Source organism: Rhineura floridana, chromosome 11 (assembly GCF_030035675.1).
Source record: "Rhineura floridana isolate rRhiFlo1 chromosome 11, rRhiFlo1.hap2, whole genome shotgun sequence".
Lineage (NCBI taxonomy): Eukaryota > Metazoa > Chordata > Lepidosauria > Squamata > Rhineuridae > Rhineura > Rhineura floridana.
In genome coordinates this window covers 24849340-24866180 of record NC_084490.1, presented here as the reverse complement: position 1 = coordinate 24866180, position 16841 = coordinate 24849340, and the positions used below count along the sequence as shown (strand labels likewise).

Sequence of the window (16841 nt, the reverse complement as noted above, 5' to 3'; positions counted from 1 at the left end):
TGTTTAGAATTGCAGCCTTCAGGGACATCCATCTTTACTCCTGAGTGCTCCCATCTAACATCTCCACAACACTAGGCTCCTTTCTTCCTACAATGGCCTTCTGGGGCCTGGCCTGGCCTGAGGTACTTAAACCCTTCTTGCTGAAAGCAAGTAGGCTAGATTAAATGTTCTCTACTCAGACTCTAACTTTTAGCTAAGATTTCTATCTTAATTTCCAATCAGAGAAATGTTTTTGTTTGAATTGTATGCTCCAAGCAACTGTGGTTGATGCTTAATGTATCATGCTTAATGACATCACTTGGGCCCGCCTCTGTGACATCACCAGGACCAGCTCCATGACAATCACTAGGGCCCGCCCTTGATATCTCACGGTTTGGAATGCTTCTGACCTGGCAACCCTATGCCTGAATGCAGTGGTGGGCTTTGTGTGGGTGAATCAATGAAGCTTGAATCCAGTAAAGTTGGAGGCTCAGTGAGTGAGTGGTTCCAGTGTCTTAAAAACAGGCCAGTTGCCTGCCCTGGATGGGGTTGAACTTCTTCTGAAGGATTAGGTTCATAGTCTGAGAGTGCTCCTGGATCTGTCATTAGAGGCCTAAGTGACCTTGGTGATGAGGATCACTTTCCACCAGTTTCAGCTGTTCTGACAGCTTCTGCTGTTCCTGGACTGAGATAGCTTGACCACAGTGATTCAGGCGTTCTTCATTTCAAGAGTGAATTACTGCAATGCAGTCAATGTGGGGATTCTCTTGTGGTTTGTGCAGAAGCTACAGTTAGTAGCTGCTGATTTGCAGTTGGGCCAAGGTCAAGGTCTTACAGTTAGTATTTAAAGCCCTTAACAGCTTGGAACCAGTGTATTTGAGAGATTGTCTTTCTCCCTATGTCAGCTGCTTCCATCTGTCGAACTTCCACATCTGTGGATCTTTCAATATGGCAGCACCTGTGCTCTTGAACTCCCAGCCTATTAATATTAGGAAGGCACCTTCATTGTGCTGTTTTAGATGCTTGCTAAAACTTTTCCTTCTTTGGCAAGTACCCAGACATGTAAATGAGCAATGTATACCTGTTTTTATTTTTTGCTGATTTTATTTGTATGTTGATAATTGTTTAGGTACACCAGTCAGGGATTCTTTGATTGAGTGATTTATACATTCTTCTAAATAAAATAAGTAAAGTGTGTCTTCATAAGGAAACAGCTGATAAAACCATATATACTGTAGAATAAGAACTTATTTGAAAGTGTCTGCATATTTGTTTTCTATGTTCAAAAGACTGATATAAGTAAACCTTCTCTCAGTAGGTACCTTACCGAGAAAGTATAAGGAGTGTTATTTTCTCAAGCTGAACAGTGATTTTGTTCATCTTTGTTACCTTACCATAGCCTTCCTTAGGCTAACAAATGTCTCAAGAAAGACAGTATATAAATACTGCAATGAATAATGAGGGAAAATGCAGAACACAGGGCATGTTTTTTAAAAAGCATGGAATATCCTACTGATACAGAATGCAACTTTCTTTCTAGTGTAGTACCGAAGAATTACCAGCACATCCTAGCCTTTGAATTTGCAGTGAATGAGATCAATGAAAACCCCCAGATTTTAACCAATGTCACCATGGGCTTCCACATCTATGACAGCTATTTCAGTTCTCGACAGACCTATCATGCCACAATGCTACTAATATTTTCATTGGAGAAGTTTGTTCCCAACTACATATGTGACATCCACACTAATCTGACAGCAGTGATTGGGGGACTGGACTCCCAAGTCTCCATTGATATGGCAAATATCTTGGACAGTTATAAGATTCCACAGGTAGGATATATGAGCATGGGTGTATGTGTATGTGTCATTTCTGTGGATTTAATACTTCTTTCATGTTCCTTTCAGATTATTTTGTTATTTGGAGACAGGAAGCAATAATAATATTGACCTTACTTTTTATATAAATATTGTATTCTGGCAAAGAAAAATAACAAGCATTCATTTATATTTGTTAAAACTATTTCTCCCTGTTTTCCATTTTAAAAATGTCGAGGAGCAGGAGAATGAGATAATATAAGAAAGGCATTTAATATTATGAATCATTCATATAATGAAAATCAAGAACCACTGTTTATGTTTGTGGATATGGAGAAGGCCTTTGATAATGCGGAGTGCCCTTTTCTATTTGGAGTACTGTGTAATTGTAATTTTGGAGCTAATTCTGTAAATTGGGTTCAAGCTATTTCCTCCAATCCTAAAGCCAAGGTTCTTGTAAATGGCTTGAAAACATTTAATCTATCAAAAGGAACAAGGGAAGGATGGCCTTTTCTCAGCTATTATTTGTTTTGGTTATAGAGCTTTCAGATATCCAGTGTGATTTTTAACAAGGGCCCCCTGTTGAGTATGTGATACTCCTGTGTTCTTATCGCTTATCATCACAGAATATGTTTTGCCTAAATACTCCCACTCTTCCTCACACTCTGGTCTGCCACTGAGGTATTTATTTCCAGAAATCTTCAGAACCTTCCTGCCTCTGCTCCCTTTCTTATGATGTGAGAGAATCAGCCAGGTAACCTTTTCTATACTAGGTTCCCCACAGCCAGTTCTTTCACTATCTGCCTCCTACTGGGATTTGCTTCTTGTCCCTTTCATTCCTTATCAGCATCTTTAATCTCTCCTTGCTGCTGTTTAATCTTTGTCTCCCTCTTCATTTGCTCTGCCTCCCTCCCACTGAAGCTGTCACTGTCTGTGCTTCTCAGATATTCCTTCCCACACCTTCCAGCAGTCTGCTAGCTTGTCCCCTTTTGGTTGTCCAGTTACAACCATCTCCTCTCTCAGCTCCCCATTCACACCCATCTTCCATCTCCTTTGTCTGTCTTTCCTTCTCTCGCATTCATTCTCCCACTGCTTACACTTCCACACTCTCCTCCCATTTCTCCTGTACTTCATCTTTCACTTTGCTCTCACCACTTCTGTCCCTCACTTTCTCACACTCTGTGTTTGCTTCTTTCTCACTTTGCTGTGCTTCAACCCACCCCTCTATTGGCATATCTCAGAACCCAAGCCCTTAGCTCCAGCTGAAATCCTTTTATCCTCCCTATGCTTTCTCCCCTACACTTTCAACTCATTTAATCTTATAGCTCTTAATTTGTTCTATATTTAAAAAGTAATTTATCTATTCTAGAAATAGTTTAGACAGGAGTGTAGTCATCTGGGGACACCAGGGGTCATAGACCCATTACATTTTGGGAAGCCAGGCCCTATGTAGGAGCCAATCAGCTTGAAAAGGGAGCGTGTTAGCCACTGAGAAGAGTCCTTGTCCTTTCATACTGATTGAAGCCAATCAGAGTGAAAGGAGTTGAATCAGCCACTGAGAAGAATCTTCTCAGTAGCTAACACACAGCCTCTCCTTTCATGCTGATTGGCTTCTAGGGATGTCTGTTGTAGGGGAGTGCGGACTCACAAGATGACAGGGAGAGCAAGGGAGATGATGGAAAGTGGAAAAGGGCTGTGAGGGTGTGTGGCATAACTATCATGCAGGGACCCTGCACTTCTGAATTTGCCACTATGCTGCTGAGTTTAGATACTAAATGTTTCTGTGTTCTTGAATACTGCCCTTTCACAGAGAGCTGTTTCATTTAGGGAAAAATAGTATTTATTTTAGCATTCAGGGGAGAGAGGATATAACATCCTGCAACTTGTTGCATATCTTTCCCAGTAGTTCTGATTACTAATGCCAGAAAATCTTCATAAATTCAGCATGTCTGGAAATCCCATCTCCTAGGTGTGGCCATTCGAACAAGCACATATCAGACATTATAATTCAGACATAAAGGAGAAAAAAATGGAAATTGTGATTCAGGGCTATATTTATATGGGCACCCAAGGAGCTAAAGAAAGAGAAAATATATTCAGTATAAACGGTCACATGAAATCGTACACCCGTTTCAGTAGTTTACATTTTCCAAGGTCTTAATTTTTGTGCATGTCAAAAAGCAAACAATGAGTGGATGGGGGGGGAGTTGAGCTTTGTGGTTCAGTGCCATAGACCCTCAGCCACTGTTGTTGTAATGAAAACAGTTGCAAAATGTTTTCATGATAGGAAGATTGTTGAGTGGGGATGCCTTTTGGGTACAGTCTCCTGTATGCATGAACTGCACATAATCATTAACTGAAGAAAAATCTGGCTTTGACCCAGGTTGAAATGAATTTTCACTGTAATGTGCATGACCATGCACATGCATACTACATTGTGATTTTTTGTAAGTCTCTGACTGCTGGTATAATGTATTTGTGGAAGAAAGTGACTTCTGCGCCAAATAGTTCCCATTGCAATTCTTCTATGAGCTGTAAGATGACTATGTGGCCTTAGCCTAGACATAATCCACTCGGGACTTGACCCCTATCTTTAGAATAGGAATAATATTAACTGACATTACAGAGGTGTTCAACATCTTGCACTGTAAGCATTTGAACATGTGAAAATGCTACCTAAAAACAACTCTTAGCATCTCTCATTCCCTTCCAAATCTTTCAGCTTGTATATGGATCTGCTCCAGTGATGAATGATAAAATGCCAGGCCTTTCTTTTTACCAGATGACCCCTATGGAATCCCTTCAGTATAGAGGAATTCTATCTTTATTTCTGCATTTCAGATGGACATGGATTGGAGTCGCTGTTATGGATAATGACAATGGAGAAAGATTTGTGCAAATGGTAGTTCCACAGTTTTCCAAAAGTGGTATCTGCTTTGCCTTCATAGAAAAAATCCTCATGTTATCTTCTATCATAGAATTGAATAATATGCTAGAACAGGGGGCAAGAATACATGACAAAGTCATGGACAGTAAAGCCAATGTATTGGTGTTTTATGGAGAAGCTATCTCCATGGTACTGCTGAGATGGTTTCCATATCTATCAAAAAAAGACAATGACATCAACTTAACAAAAGGCAAATTGTGGATAATGACAGCCCAGATGGAGTTCACTGCAGTTGCCTTTCAAAGGAATTGGTATACAGAACTATTCCATGGTGCTCTCTTCTTCAGAATTCACACCAATGACCTTCCAAGATTTGAGATATATGTTGAAGACAGAAATCCTTCCAGCATAGAAGAAGATGGGTTTATCAGGGACTTCTGGAAACAGGCTTTTGGCTGTGTATTCGCAAATACAGTTCTAAATGAGGAGGAAGGGGACATTTGCACTGGGAAGGAGAAGCTGGAGAGCCTTCCTGGTGATTTTTTTGAAATGAGCATGACTGGTCACAGCTACAGTATCTACAATGCTGTCTATGCTGTGGCCCATGCTTTACATGCCCTGTCCTCATCTAGAGTCAAACACAGGGCAATAGTGGATGGAAGGGGATTGAAGCTTCATAATCTTCAGATGTGGCAGGTAACCATCTGACCATCCTCATGTGCCAATGTAAAATATCTTGGGTGTTTCAATATGCCCAAATCCATGTATGAAACTGTTCCCAAAGCTCTTCATGTAATCACATTTTCATCATTTGTCCTCTCCAAACTATATAGATTTATCAGCTACCAATATATGATATTCTCTTCAATCTTCATATGGAATAGCAACTCTGCTTGAATTCAAATGACATTTTGTATCAAAGCTGGCGACTCCTTCTTCCCAAGCATTGAGGGGCCCATGTAAACATAGGGGGCATGCTTTTTTCCCTTACAATTTCCCCTGGCAGCAACAAAATGTCATCAAGTACCATTGCTTGCTGCATTTGCATTCAAAGTGCATGGTAGCAAAGAACTCTGCACTAGCCACTCTCGACTGTGGGTGCCTGGATGGCTGATATTTTAAAATCAAAAACATATAAGCAACTTTTAAAAAGTGGGTATCCACTTAGATTTTCAATGATTTTCCATTAAAAATTCACCTGGAAACGAGATGGAATGGACTTAGTCCTGTCCCCTTGGGCAAGTGAGGTAGACCAGACTTTAATGGGTCTGACCATCTCTAAATGAGACATCTTTATTATGAGTCATCCACACAAATAAATGCCCAGTGCGGAAGCATCCTCTGCATCCTCTCCTGTAATTTTGCTTTTTCACATAGTGACACTACTTGTCATCTGTGGGTCATCAAGGCGTGAGCAGATATTTCATAAATCTTAACCTACTTGAAAACTGTACATGACATTATTCTGCTGTTGATGTTAGACTAAAAAATCCCATTGCACCTCTTGATAAACTCTTTTCTTTTCCAATTTAGCTCCATCGCTTTCTGAGACATGTTTCATTTAACAACAGTGCTGGGGAAAAGATCTCATTTGATCACAATGGACAGTTATTAGCTGGATTTGATATTATCAACTGGGTTGTTTCTTCAAATCAATCATTTCATGCAGTGAAAGTTGGAAGGATGGATCCTGAAGATCCCACAGACCAAGCATTCCTCATTGATGAGGATGCCATTACATGGCACAGATGGTTTAACCAGGTAGGATCAAATCATTGGCAGTTTTAGAAATCCTCCATTTTTGAATCAGCACTGACTCTCAAATGGATTTGTAAATTTCATTGGGAAATGGTAAATTTCTATTAAAAACTGATTTTTGGTTGAAATGTACATTGTACGAATTGATGAAACTATTAATCTTTCATGAGTTTTTGTCCTAGTTGTTGTGTTCTTTACTTGATTAATTGAAAAGTTGTTAGAAAAATAATAATTCTAGTTTCCTGGTTTTAAAATAACAAATGATGCTATTCAATATTCAACAGAACTCTTTCCGTGGGACTGAATATAATGTTGCCTGAATGTGACCACTACTCAGATATGTTTGTACTGTGCATTTATTGTGTACCCAATGTGCAATATTGTGTGGTGTATGGGAGAGAATGACTATGCACAGGCTTAAGGTGGGCTAGGTTGGCCAAAACTTAATTGGTTACAGCTCAGCAAGTTGGGTGTAGCATAGGGTGGGGATCCAGCTACTGAGCAGCCCACTTGGTGGCCAATGTCCCCATCTCAGCCTGTATGCTAGAACAGCCTTTCCCAACCTGTGGTCCCCAGATGTTGCTGGACTACAACTCCCATCAGCCCCAACCCATGTGGCCATTGGTCAAGAATTATGGGAACTGTAGTCCAGCAACATCTGGGGACAGAAAGGTTGGGAAAGGCTGTGTCAAAGAGTGTTGTATGATTCTGAAAGAGAGTGTTCTGTGTCATCCATGTGCCAGAGCTGAGTCTTAAAACAATATGCCAAAACCATATAAGGTGGCAGCCCAGATGGGAAGCAGATGCCCCCACCCCACCCTCACTCACTAGACCATGCATCTAACCAATGCTTCCCATGTGTGCAACAAAAAGTTATGACAAATATTAATGTAGATCAGCCTTCATCAATCTGGTCTCCTACAGAGGTTTTGGACTACAGCTCCCATCAGACCAAGCCTCCAGGTTGGTGAAGGCTGTTGTACATCAATAACCACAGAGATGGGAAGGAATTTTATCCACAGCTGTAATGGGCTTATCATTATGGTAGTTTCTCCCTCATAGCAATATTTGTTTGAGGAAGCAAAAAACCACCATAATGATAAATCCATCACAGCAGTGGATAAAATGCTTTCCCATCCCTGTCAACCAGCAGCAAACCTATGACCACAGCATCTAGAACAAAAAAAATTGGGAGAATCCATCACAGTATATGACAGTGGAGGTGAGGAAGCATCCATGCCCCCTCCCTCTCTGGCCTTATCATATGTCTTCAATGCCTGAATAAGATTTTAGAAGCCTGCATCATTTTGCTCCTTCACACGTGACTGAAATCCTTTCTCACCATAGAAACAAATGCAAAGCTCACCAAACCTTAACCACTTTTTCTGCTCTTTCATTTATGGATTAGGCCAAGCCTCTTTCTACATGTAGTGAGAATTGCCATCCTGGTTTTAGTAAGAAAGTGAAGGAAGGGGAGCCATTTTGCTGCTATGATTGCATCCCATGTCCAGAAGGGAAGATGTCAGACCATGAGGGTAAGAAATATACTGTATGAAATTATCACACAGAATGGCTGTAATCCAGAGGAATATGAACACATGGTAATTTGTGCGCCAAGATTACTTTTTTCTCTCTCCAGTATTTCTAATGTGTTTGAAATGTAAAATCTGAGAGGAAGCTGCCATAGAGGAAAGAAAAATACATTCTGAATATAAAGAGGCTGGGTGTTTCTGCTAAACACATATTTATTTATTATTTGATTTATATCCCACCCTTCCTCCCAGCAGGAGCCCTATATTTGAAATATAGTATTGAGAATCACCATTCCTATTGGAATTATCGAACTAGGGCTGTTCCTTGATCATCAGGGAATATTGTCTGAAATCAGTAATGATTAACAGGGAGGCTGTTATCTTTACTCTAGACCTAGTACCTAGTATTCACGCATTTGTCAACTTCACACTTCACTGCAATGTGTTTTGTTTGCATCTTTCATCAAACACTTCTTACAAGCTTCAGATTATACACAACAATAGCCACATTTAGATGGGTTCTGTGATCTCAGTTTGCTTACTACAACTATGTCCTCAAAATTAAAGATGCTGCTTTAGTTGTACAAAGCTCTAAGTACATTTCAGAGTATTAGCAATAAACTTATCCAGCAATTTATAGACAACATTTACTTCTGTGAAAGGAACAATTTAAGCCTGTTATTTAGAATTCATTGCATATTTTTGAGATAACAATTCCATATTTTCTATATCAGACATGAATGACTGCAATAAATGTGCTGAAGAAAAATATCCAAGCAAGAATCAAGATTTATGTATTCCCAAGATTGTAACCTTCTTGTCTTATGAAGAACCTTTGGGAGTCATTTTAGCCTCCTTTGTTCTTATTTTTTCTCTGATCACAGCTCTGGTGCTAGGAATGTATATGAAGCATCACAACACTCCCATCATCAAAGCCAACAACCGAAATCTCACCTACACTCTCCTCATCTCCCTCCTGCTCTGCTTTCTTTGTGCATTGCTATTCATTGGCAAGCCTCACAATGTGACATGTCTCCTCCGGCAAACCACTTTTGGGATCATCTTCACAGTAGCTGTTTCTTGTGTGTTGGCAAAAACCATCTTGGTGGTTCTGGCTTTCATGGCCACAAAACCAGGATCCACAATGAGAAAATGGGTGGGGAAGAGACTGGCCAACTCTATTATTCTTTTTGGTACCCTTGTTCAAGTAGGTATCTGTACAGTGTGGTTGGCAACCTCTCCTCCATTCCCAGATGAGGACATGCACTCAGTGATTGAAGAAATTGTACTGCAATGTAATGAAGGGTCTGTAACAATATTTTACACTGTTCTAAGTTACATGAGCTTCCTGGCACTTGCCAGCTTTACTGTGGCCTTCTTTGCTAGGAAACTGCCAGATAGTTTCAATGAAGCCAAATTCATAACTTTCAGCATGTTGGTCTTTTGCAGTGTTTGGTTATCCTTTGTTCCAACCTACTCAAGCACCAAGGGAAAATACATGGTAGCTGTGGAGATCTTCTCTATCTTAGCCTCCAGTGCTGGATTGCTGGGTTGCAATTTTTTCCCCAAATGTTACATTATTATGTGGAGGCCTGAGTTGAACAACAGGGAACAGCTAATAAGAAGAAAAGTATGAAGGATTTCAATATCTGTGTCCTTTGTTATAATTTGTAAGTCACATCCACACCATAATTTTAAAGCAGATTTAACACACGTTTAAAGCACATGGTGTTCCCTCCCCAAAATAACTGCAGTTTGTTCAGGGAATTGCAGCTTTGTGAACTACAAATAAAAACATGTAAACAATTTCAAAACATCTAAAAATGTTTAAAAGCAATCACATATCCTCATAGTTACTAATGTCAAGGTTGCAATAGCCAGTGTCTATCAGCCATCAAATGCCTGGGTTATAGGGATGGGATCCATTGGCCGGTGCTGCTTTGAAAGCATTCCATCAACCTAACAGGCAGTATCAATTTGAGTTCATTTTTTGTCCACTTTGATTTCCCCTTCCCAAAAACATTGATATATCACTATTTTTGAAATAAAATATCAGTAAAGGAAAGAAATGTGGCTTTGTCACCATCGCCTCCTCCACTGCAACTGAGATTGGTCAGTTTTTACATTAGCAGGCAGAGACTGACTGATTTCCTTTTGGAAAGGAAAGGAGGAAAAGCAGCTTTCAGTGCCCCCAACCACTCCTCCTCAGCAAGCCTAGAGAGTACATAAAGTGTCTAAGACTTGGTTAGCTTAATTTCATTTGGAGCTTGGATTATTTGAGTGGAGGGGATGCCAAAGAAAGGGGAAACCTGTAGTGCTCTTCTGTGCTGTGAGTAAAATGAATAAAAGAACAATATATTCGAGGGAATATTCAAGAGTAAAAAAATCTGGTGTTGGGGGAAAGCCACTGAGGTTGGAGCATGAAGTTGGATCTCACTACAAAGATGGAGAATATGCAGACCACTGAAAAATCTGGTGCTATATCTGAATTCAGTGGAATTTTCACCCATCCCTACTGGGTAAAGAAGTATGTTTTCAAATTTCTCCTGAAAATCAATAATGGGAGAGACAGACAACCTCACCAAAGTTGGCATACCTCAAACAGGGAACAACCACTGAGAAGGTCCAGTCATGGGTTATTCCTAACTGGGCAATAACCCAATGAAGAACCACCAACAGGGCCTCCCCTACCAATTGTAGAACCTGAGATAACTGGTATTGGAGGAGTCACTCCTTTAGGTACTTGGATCCCATGTCATTTAGTGATTTGTGCATCAGTGCTAACACCTTGAATTGCTAACATCCTGAATACCAGTAGCTCACTGGTAACCACTGCAGAGCTTTTGGGATTGATGGCACATGGTCCCATTGGGCTGCCCCACTTACAAACCTAGAAGCTACATTCTGCTCTAACTGTAGCCTCTGGACTATCTTCAAGAGCAGCCTCACGGAGTACATAAGAGTAGTCCAAGTGGGAGGTCACTAAAGCATGACCAACTGAGGCCAGGCTACCTTGGTCCAAGAATAAGCATAAGCACTCCTGGTCACAGGAGCCACCTGAGACTCCAGTGACAAGTTGGAATCCAGGACTACTCCCAGACTACAAACTTGCTCCTTCAGGGGGAATGCAACCCCTCCCAGAACAGGTTGTACACCTAATTCCCAGACTTGGGAGCCTTCTACCTACAGTACCATTGTCATATCTGGATTTAGCCTCAGTTTATTGGCCCCCATCCAGCCTTTCACTGCTTCCATACACTGGTCCAACACCTTCATAAACTCTTCTGGTTCAGATGGAATAGAGAGATAGAGCTGCGCCATTTCTTCAAAATCCTGGATGACAGAAGGGACTCTTGTAATCCTATTTTCTGGTGATGACCTTGCAGGTAGGAATGACTCCCTGGGTGATCCCAAGAGGACACCGTGGTGAATGTTGTCAAAAAACACTGCGAAATCAAGGAGAACCAAGAGGGTGACATTCTCCCTGTCTCTATCATAATAAAAGTAATCCTTCAGGGCAACTAACACTATTCAGTGCCCTGAATCCAGATTGAAATTAGTCTAGCTGATCTGCTTCCTCCAGACATACCTGCTGCAGGCTGGCCACCTCCTTCTCACTCACCTTGCTGAGGAAAGGAATATTAGAGCCTGGAAAGTCATTTTCCAAAACCTCTGGATTCAGAGAGGACAATGACAAAAATTGCAGTCATCCAGGGCAGATGTTTACAGACTTAATTTGTAACCCATTCCTTCAAAATTATTTGCTGCTTTCATCCTCCCTGCAGCTTCTTCTTCCTTCAAGACCTGTCTTGTCTTCTATCTATTCCTATTGTTGTTGTTATTGTTACTGCTGCTGCTGCTGCTGCTGTTACTATTATCTAACCTCTTATGTCTCCAATTTCCTTCAACACCTGCTTTGGCCCTTTCTCCTTAAAGAAGGGAGGCCTCCCTTCATCCCCTCCCTGCAAATTATCTTGTCTTCCAACCACCTGTGATTTAATCAGAAGGCTACAGCACACCAGGGAGCAGCACAGGGTGGGTTGAGGAAGTACCGGGTGGGTTGTGGTACTGAGACTCACCTGAAAGCAGCCTGAGGCCCGCTGACAGGCTCTGAACCACCATTTGAGAAACACTGCTCTAATGCTTAACAGTTAACAGAGAAAGTGCTGTTCAAACTTTTCAGGCAGTTTCAGCTCTAATCTGGAACTAATATCTTTCCGTCATTTATTTATTTATTATTTCATTTATACCCCACCTTTCTTTTCATGATAGAAACCCAAGGTGGCTTACATATGGTTCCCAGGCTGTCTCCCATCCAGGCACTGACCAGACCTGACCCTGCTTAGCTTCAGCAAGATGCTGGCCTCTTGTGCCTTCAGACCATAGCCTGGAACCTTCATCTTCCTTTAAACTTCAAAGCAAGGCCTTCAGATTTAGACCATAATTGATGGCCCTTCCTTTAATTTCTAGGGTCCTCATCATCCTTGTCTGAGTCAAGTATTATGTTCTCCTGAGTTTAGATAGAGAAAGTTTAGCCTTAAATTACAATTGCAGGTTAATCGGCCAGAGGCGAACACTATAAAGAGTTGCAGCATGAGTAAAACACGAGGAAGACATCTGCCAGTGAAGGCTTCTGACAGAATCAGAACAATCTTATTATTATTTTTATTTCATTATTTTTCAAACTTAAGGAGCAATCTTAGGAATCTATGGGAAGCCAGCATAATTTAATTTAAATTAAACCAGTAAAGTACACCAGATCTAAACCAAAGCTGGCAGGGAGAAAACAAGCCTTGAAAATAGAATTTGACTTACACCATCCTTTTTGCTGGTGTAAGTTCTGCTGGGATGCCAGATCATGTGACTGAGCTGACTGAGGATCCAGCATACATCTCCCCCCTCAGTCCCACTTCCACCACTCCCCCAGAGAATTTAACACTGGCATAAGTTACACAAAGCAGCACTGTGCAGGATTTCTGCCTCTGCTGAACAGGGTGCTGTTCCTGCAGGGTGCTCATCCACAAACAGGTTTCCTGCATGAAACAGCGCGCTGCAGAACTGATTGCTGACATATGTTTAATTAGAGAGTTTTGGCCCTAGTTAAACATCCCTGAACTTATTCGGGTCTGGCTTACTCAACCAATGCCTGGCTCAGCCCAATTTGGTTTTGTCCTCAGCTGAATCCAGTGCACAGCTCTATTACTTATATAGCTCAGCGTAAAAGTGGTTAAATACTAGTAACATATAACTTTGAGAGCAGGCACCTTTATAGAGGTTCATATGAACTTGCAGGGGGTCTTCTTCCATATTTCCTCCTGGGCCACATCAGGTACTGCAAACCCTAAATATGGCTTTTTTTACTGTATTTAAACCTTAAGTTTAAATTAAAAGAATGTAGATCAGTCCAGCTAGTATTAGCATATCCCTGTTATTATCCAAAGTACATAAAAGACTCTGTGAAAGGAGTTGGGATACTGCTGCCTGGCTGTGAGGAGGGCCTATGACAGGGCCTTCTCAGTAGCGGTTCCCCATTTATGAAATGCTTTTGTAGAAAATAATAAACAAGAAATAATGCTTATTTGGCTTTTGTAGAATTTGCTTGGCTTAAGGAAAATAAAGACAATGCCTGTGACTTAGTGAACATTCCATAGGCACGTACTTTGCTGTTTACATAAGCTGGCTTGGCTATCTCTTTGCTTGTGTAAATTACCTTGGCCTGCAAAACCGGTTTTGCAAGTGCTTCAATGGCACCGAGTGAAGAGACAACGCCTGTCTCAGGAATGTGGCCAAGAGCCAAAAAGACCTTATATGGAAAAGACCGGGAATAAGGAAGTAGGCGGAACAGGCAGTTAATGTATGCATGATGTATGTGGTGCCGAGGGTATAAGACCTGGCTGCGACCAGGGAGGGGCAGACTCGGCTTTGTTCGTTTCTCCACTTGCAAGTGCTTCAATAAAACTCTGGCTTTACTTTTAAGACCGTTTCGTCGTTCCTTGAGTAATATTGAAACCTTGTACTTGGGAGCGGATCCTCGCCTAACAATAAAACAAATATTGTGGGCGTTTGTTACATTTTCCCTAATTAGGTGTGTCTGTCTCCCTCATTATTAACATTCAGTAAGAACTTTAAAACATTCTTATCCACCCAGGCATTTGATGGCCGAACAATACTGTTCCTGGCAACATTAGCTGTGAGGGTATATGACTGTAACAAATATATTGGTGTGTAGTTTTATTGTTTGGTACTTCTTTGGGAGGAAGGGTGGGACAAACAATTGATAAATAAATAGAAAAATAATCTACTGTGTTATATCCTTCATTATTAATTCTAACGATGTATTGAGATTTTAACCATCTGTTGAGAGCAGATATGTATATTCCTTACCAAGAAATTAAAATAAAAAAGCAAAAAAAGGGAAGATATATAAATTTGACAGGGAAGTCTGGTAACAGGTCTTCAGCTGTTAATTATTTGTTTATTTATTTATATCCCACCTTTCCTCCAATGAGCTCAAGGTGACATTCATGGATCTCCTCTTTGCTATTTTATGAAGTTGGTTAGGCTGAGAGGTAGTGACTGGCCCAAAGTCACCCAGTGAGCTTCATGGCCAAGTGGGGATTTGAAACCTTCCCAGTCTGACACTCTAACCACTACAACACACTGGCTATTTATTTCTATAGCTTGTCCTGGGCGATGGTGATGAGAAATTCATGGCAAGAGGAGAACCTGGAGGGTGAAGCAGTTATATCAGGCACAGATTCCAGACTGGAGTATTTTCCCACCTTCTGACCTCCATCCTCATGCATATTAAAAGAAGTATGTGGAGGGGGTCTGTTCCAATGCTGAAAAGTGGCATATTGACTATTTTCTTTTTGTGGGAAAACAGAAAGCATAAGAAGAGCCTGCTGGATCAGGCCAGTGGCTCATCTAGTCCAACATCCTGTTCTCACAGTGGCCAACTAGATGCCTTTGGGAAGCCTACAAGCAGGACCTGAGCACAACAGCACTCTTCCTTCCTGCATCTCTGGCTGACCACCACGGCTACTAGCATAGATAGCCTTATCTTTCATATATTTGTCTAAAGCCATCCAAGTTGGTAGCCATTACTATCTCCTGTAGGAGCAAGTTTCATAGCTTAACTAGGCGCTGATCCTGTGATTAATATTTTTTTACTCTCGTTTTGTTTGTCCCCTTCAAAATAATTTTGTATCATACGCAAAAAAAAAGTTCAGGAAAATCTGGGAAAATAAACAAACTTAAAACTATATTTAATAGGAAAAAATTAATAAAGTGAAAGTGAACCTATTACCGATATATTCCTGCCAAGGAAGAGATCCATTGTTGCTACACTGACATAAATTCTGTTGCATACTGTGCTCACCCAGCACAGTACAGGAGGAAGAAATGCCAAAAACAAAGGAAGGAAGGGAGGGAGGAAGGAAGATTAAAAAGAAGAAAACATGGAGGAGGAATAAGAAACACTCTGCCCACAGCTTTACCTTAAAAAAGGTCGGATTTTGAACACTTCCAAAGTGGAAAGGGGAAATGAAATGGCTGTCATTCACAGAGAAAAGGAGTCCCAGAGCTCTGCAGGAAGAGAGCCATCCAGTAGGAAAGGGGAGCAGACAGGGGCCAGGACATGGCTGGCAGGCAACTGGACATCAAGGGAAGCCACACAAATGGGAGTCCTGCACCAGGGTACATCTCACTCCTCTAGTATGAAGCTCTACTCATTCTTCTTATGCAGGATGTGTATAGCATGCCCAGTAACCCAGGAGCATGTGAGCACAACGACAGGGAATCTATTGTCCCATGCTGGAACTGTTGATACAGATACAATTGGAATACATATATTGGATGAGTTTTTTATGATGACTCTAAGAACAACATAGTCCTCTACAATAGAGATCCTCTGCTACAGTTTCTGCCACTGAAACTTGGACACCAAACATTAACAGGAGTTCAGACCTAAAAACCTTTCTCTTATCAGTAAAGAGTCATTAACAACCGCACACCAACTCCTTCTTATGACAACTTTTCAAAAGAAGAAAGAATAGCCCCAAGGAATCTTCAGATAAAAAGGGATGTTGTCATCAAGCCTGTGGATAAGGGTGGTGCTGTCGTGGTGCTTAACATTGCAAGACAACATAACAGAAGGTCCGAGACAACTAAAGGATGAAACGACACACAGACTTCTTGATAAAGACATCACCACAGATCTCAATACTCATATCACTGCAACTTTAAAAAACCTTACAAGTAGGAAACTTCTTCAAGAAGAGACTGCTGATCTGCTTGTTAATCCAAGAAGGTTTTACATGCTGCCTAAAATCCACAAAGCCAGCAATCCTGGATGCTTTATTGTCTCAGGCAACAAGACAGCTACTGAAAGGATTTCTCTGTACATTGACTTAAATTTACAAAACACCAATGACCTCTTCCTTAAAACTGAGTCTCTAAACAAGCAGTATCAATTCCACAATACTATACTAGCTACTCTAGATGTCACATCTCTTTACACCAATATACCACATAATGATGAGATTCAGGCTTTCAATGAGTTGCTCAACACTAGAAATTCTAACAGTCCTCCAACAGAGGTTATCACAACTTTAGCTACACTAGTCCTGACTTGCAACAACTTTACATTCAGTGGAGAATACTACCTGCAACTACAAGGCACAGCTATGAGAACTCATATGAATTCATCATATGTGAATCTATTTATGGGTAACCTGGAACAAGAGATCCTCAAAAAGGCCATTAACAAACCACTTATATGGTGGTGATACATTGATGACATCCTTGTGGTCTAGACAAATGGCAAAGAGAGCTTAGAACAATTTAAAAATTACTTCAACACTATTC

General features: G+C 40.9%; 1 protein-coding gene across 1 annotated transcript; it reads left to right on the top strand.

Moving 5' to 3' along the window:
* The first annotated feature begins 4662 nt into the window (after nucleotides 1–4662).
* Nucleotides 4663–9609, top strand: LOC133367558 (vomeronasal type-2 receptor 26-like). The gene is made up of 4 exons (XM_061591650.1): nucleotides 4663–5379; nucleotides 6217–6444; nucleotides 7850–7976; nucleotides 8708–9609. Exons 1-4 carry the CDS (start codon nucleotides 4663–4665, stop codon nucleotides 9607–9609), a joined length of 1974 nt encoding a protein of 657 aa, XP_061447634.1.
* Nucleotides 9610–16841: the final 7232 nt, after the last annotated feature.

Bases quoted from the DNA above. Each gene is read 5' to 3' on its own strand.
- LOC133367558 (XM_061591650.1), top strand. From the start codon at position 4,663: ATGGATAATGACAATGGAGAAAGATTTGTGCAAATGGTAGTTCCACAG. The intron at 5,380-6,216 runs GTAACCATCTGA...TTTCCAATTTAG, and splicing joins ATAATCTTCAGATGTGGCAG to CTCCATCGCTTTCTGAGACA. The intron at 6,445-7,849 runs GTAGGATCAAAT...TTTATGGATTAG, and splicing joins GGCACAGATGGTTTAACCAG to GCCAAGCCTCTTTCTACATG.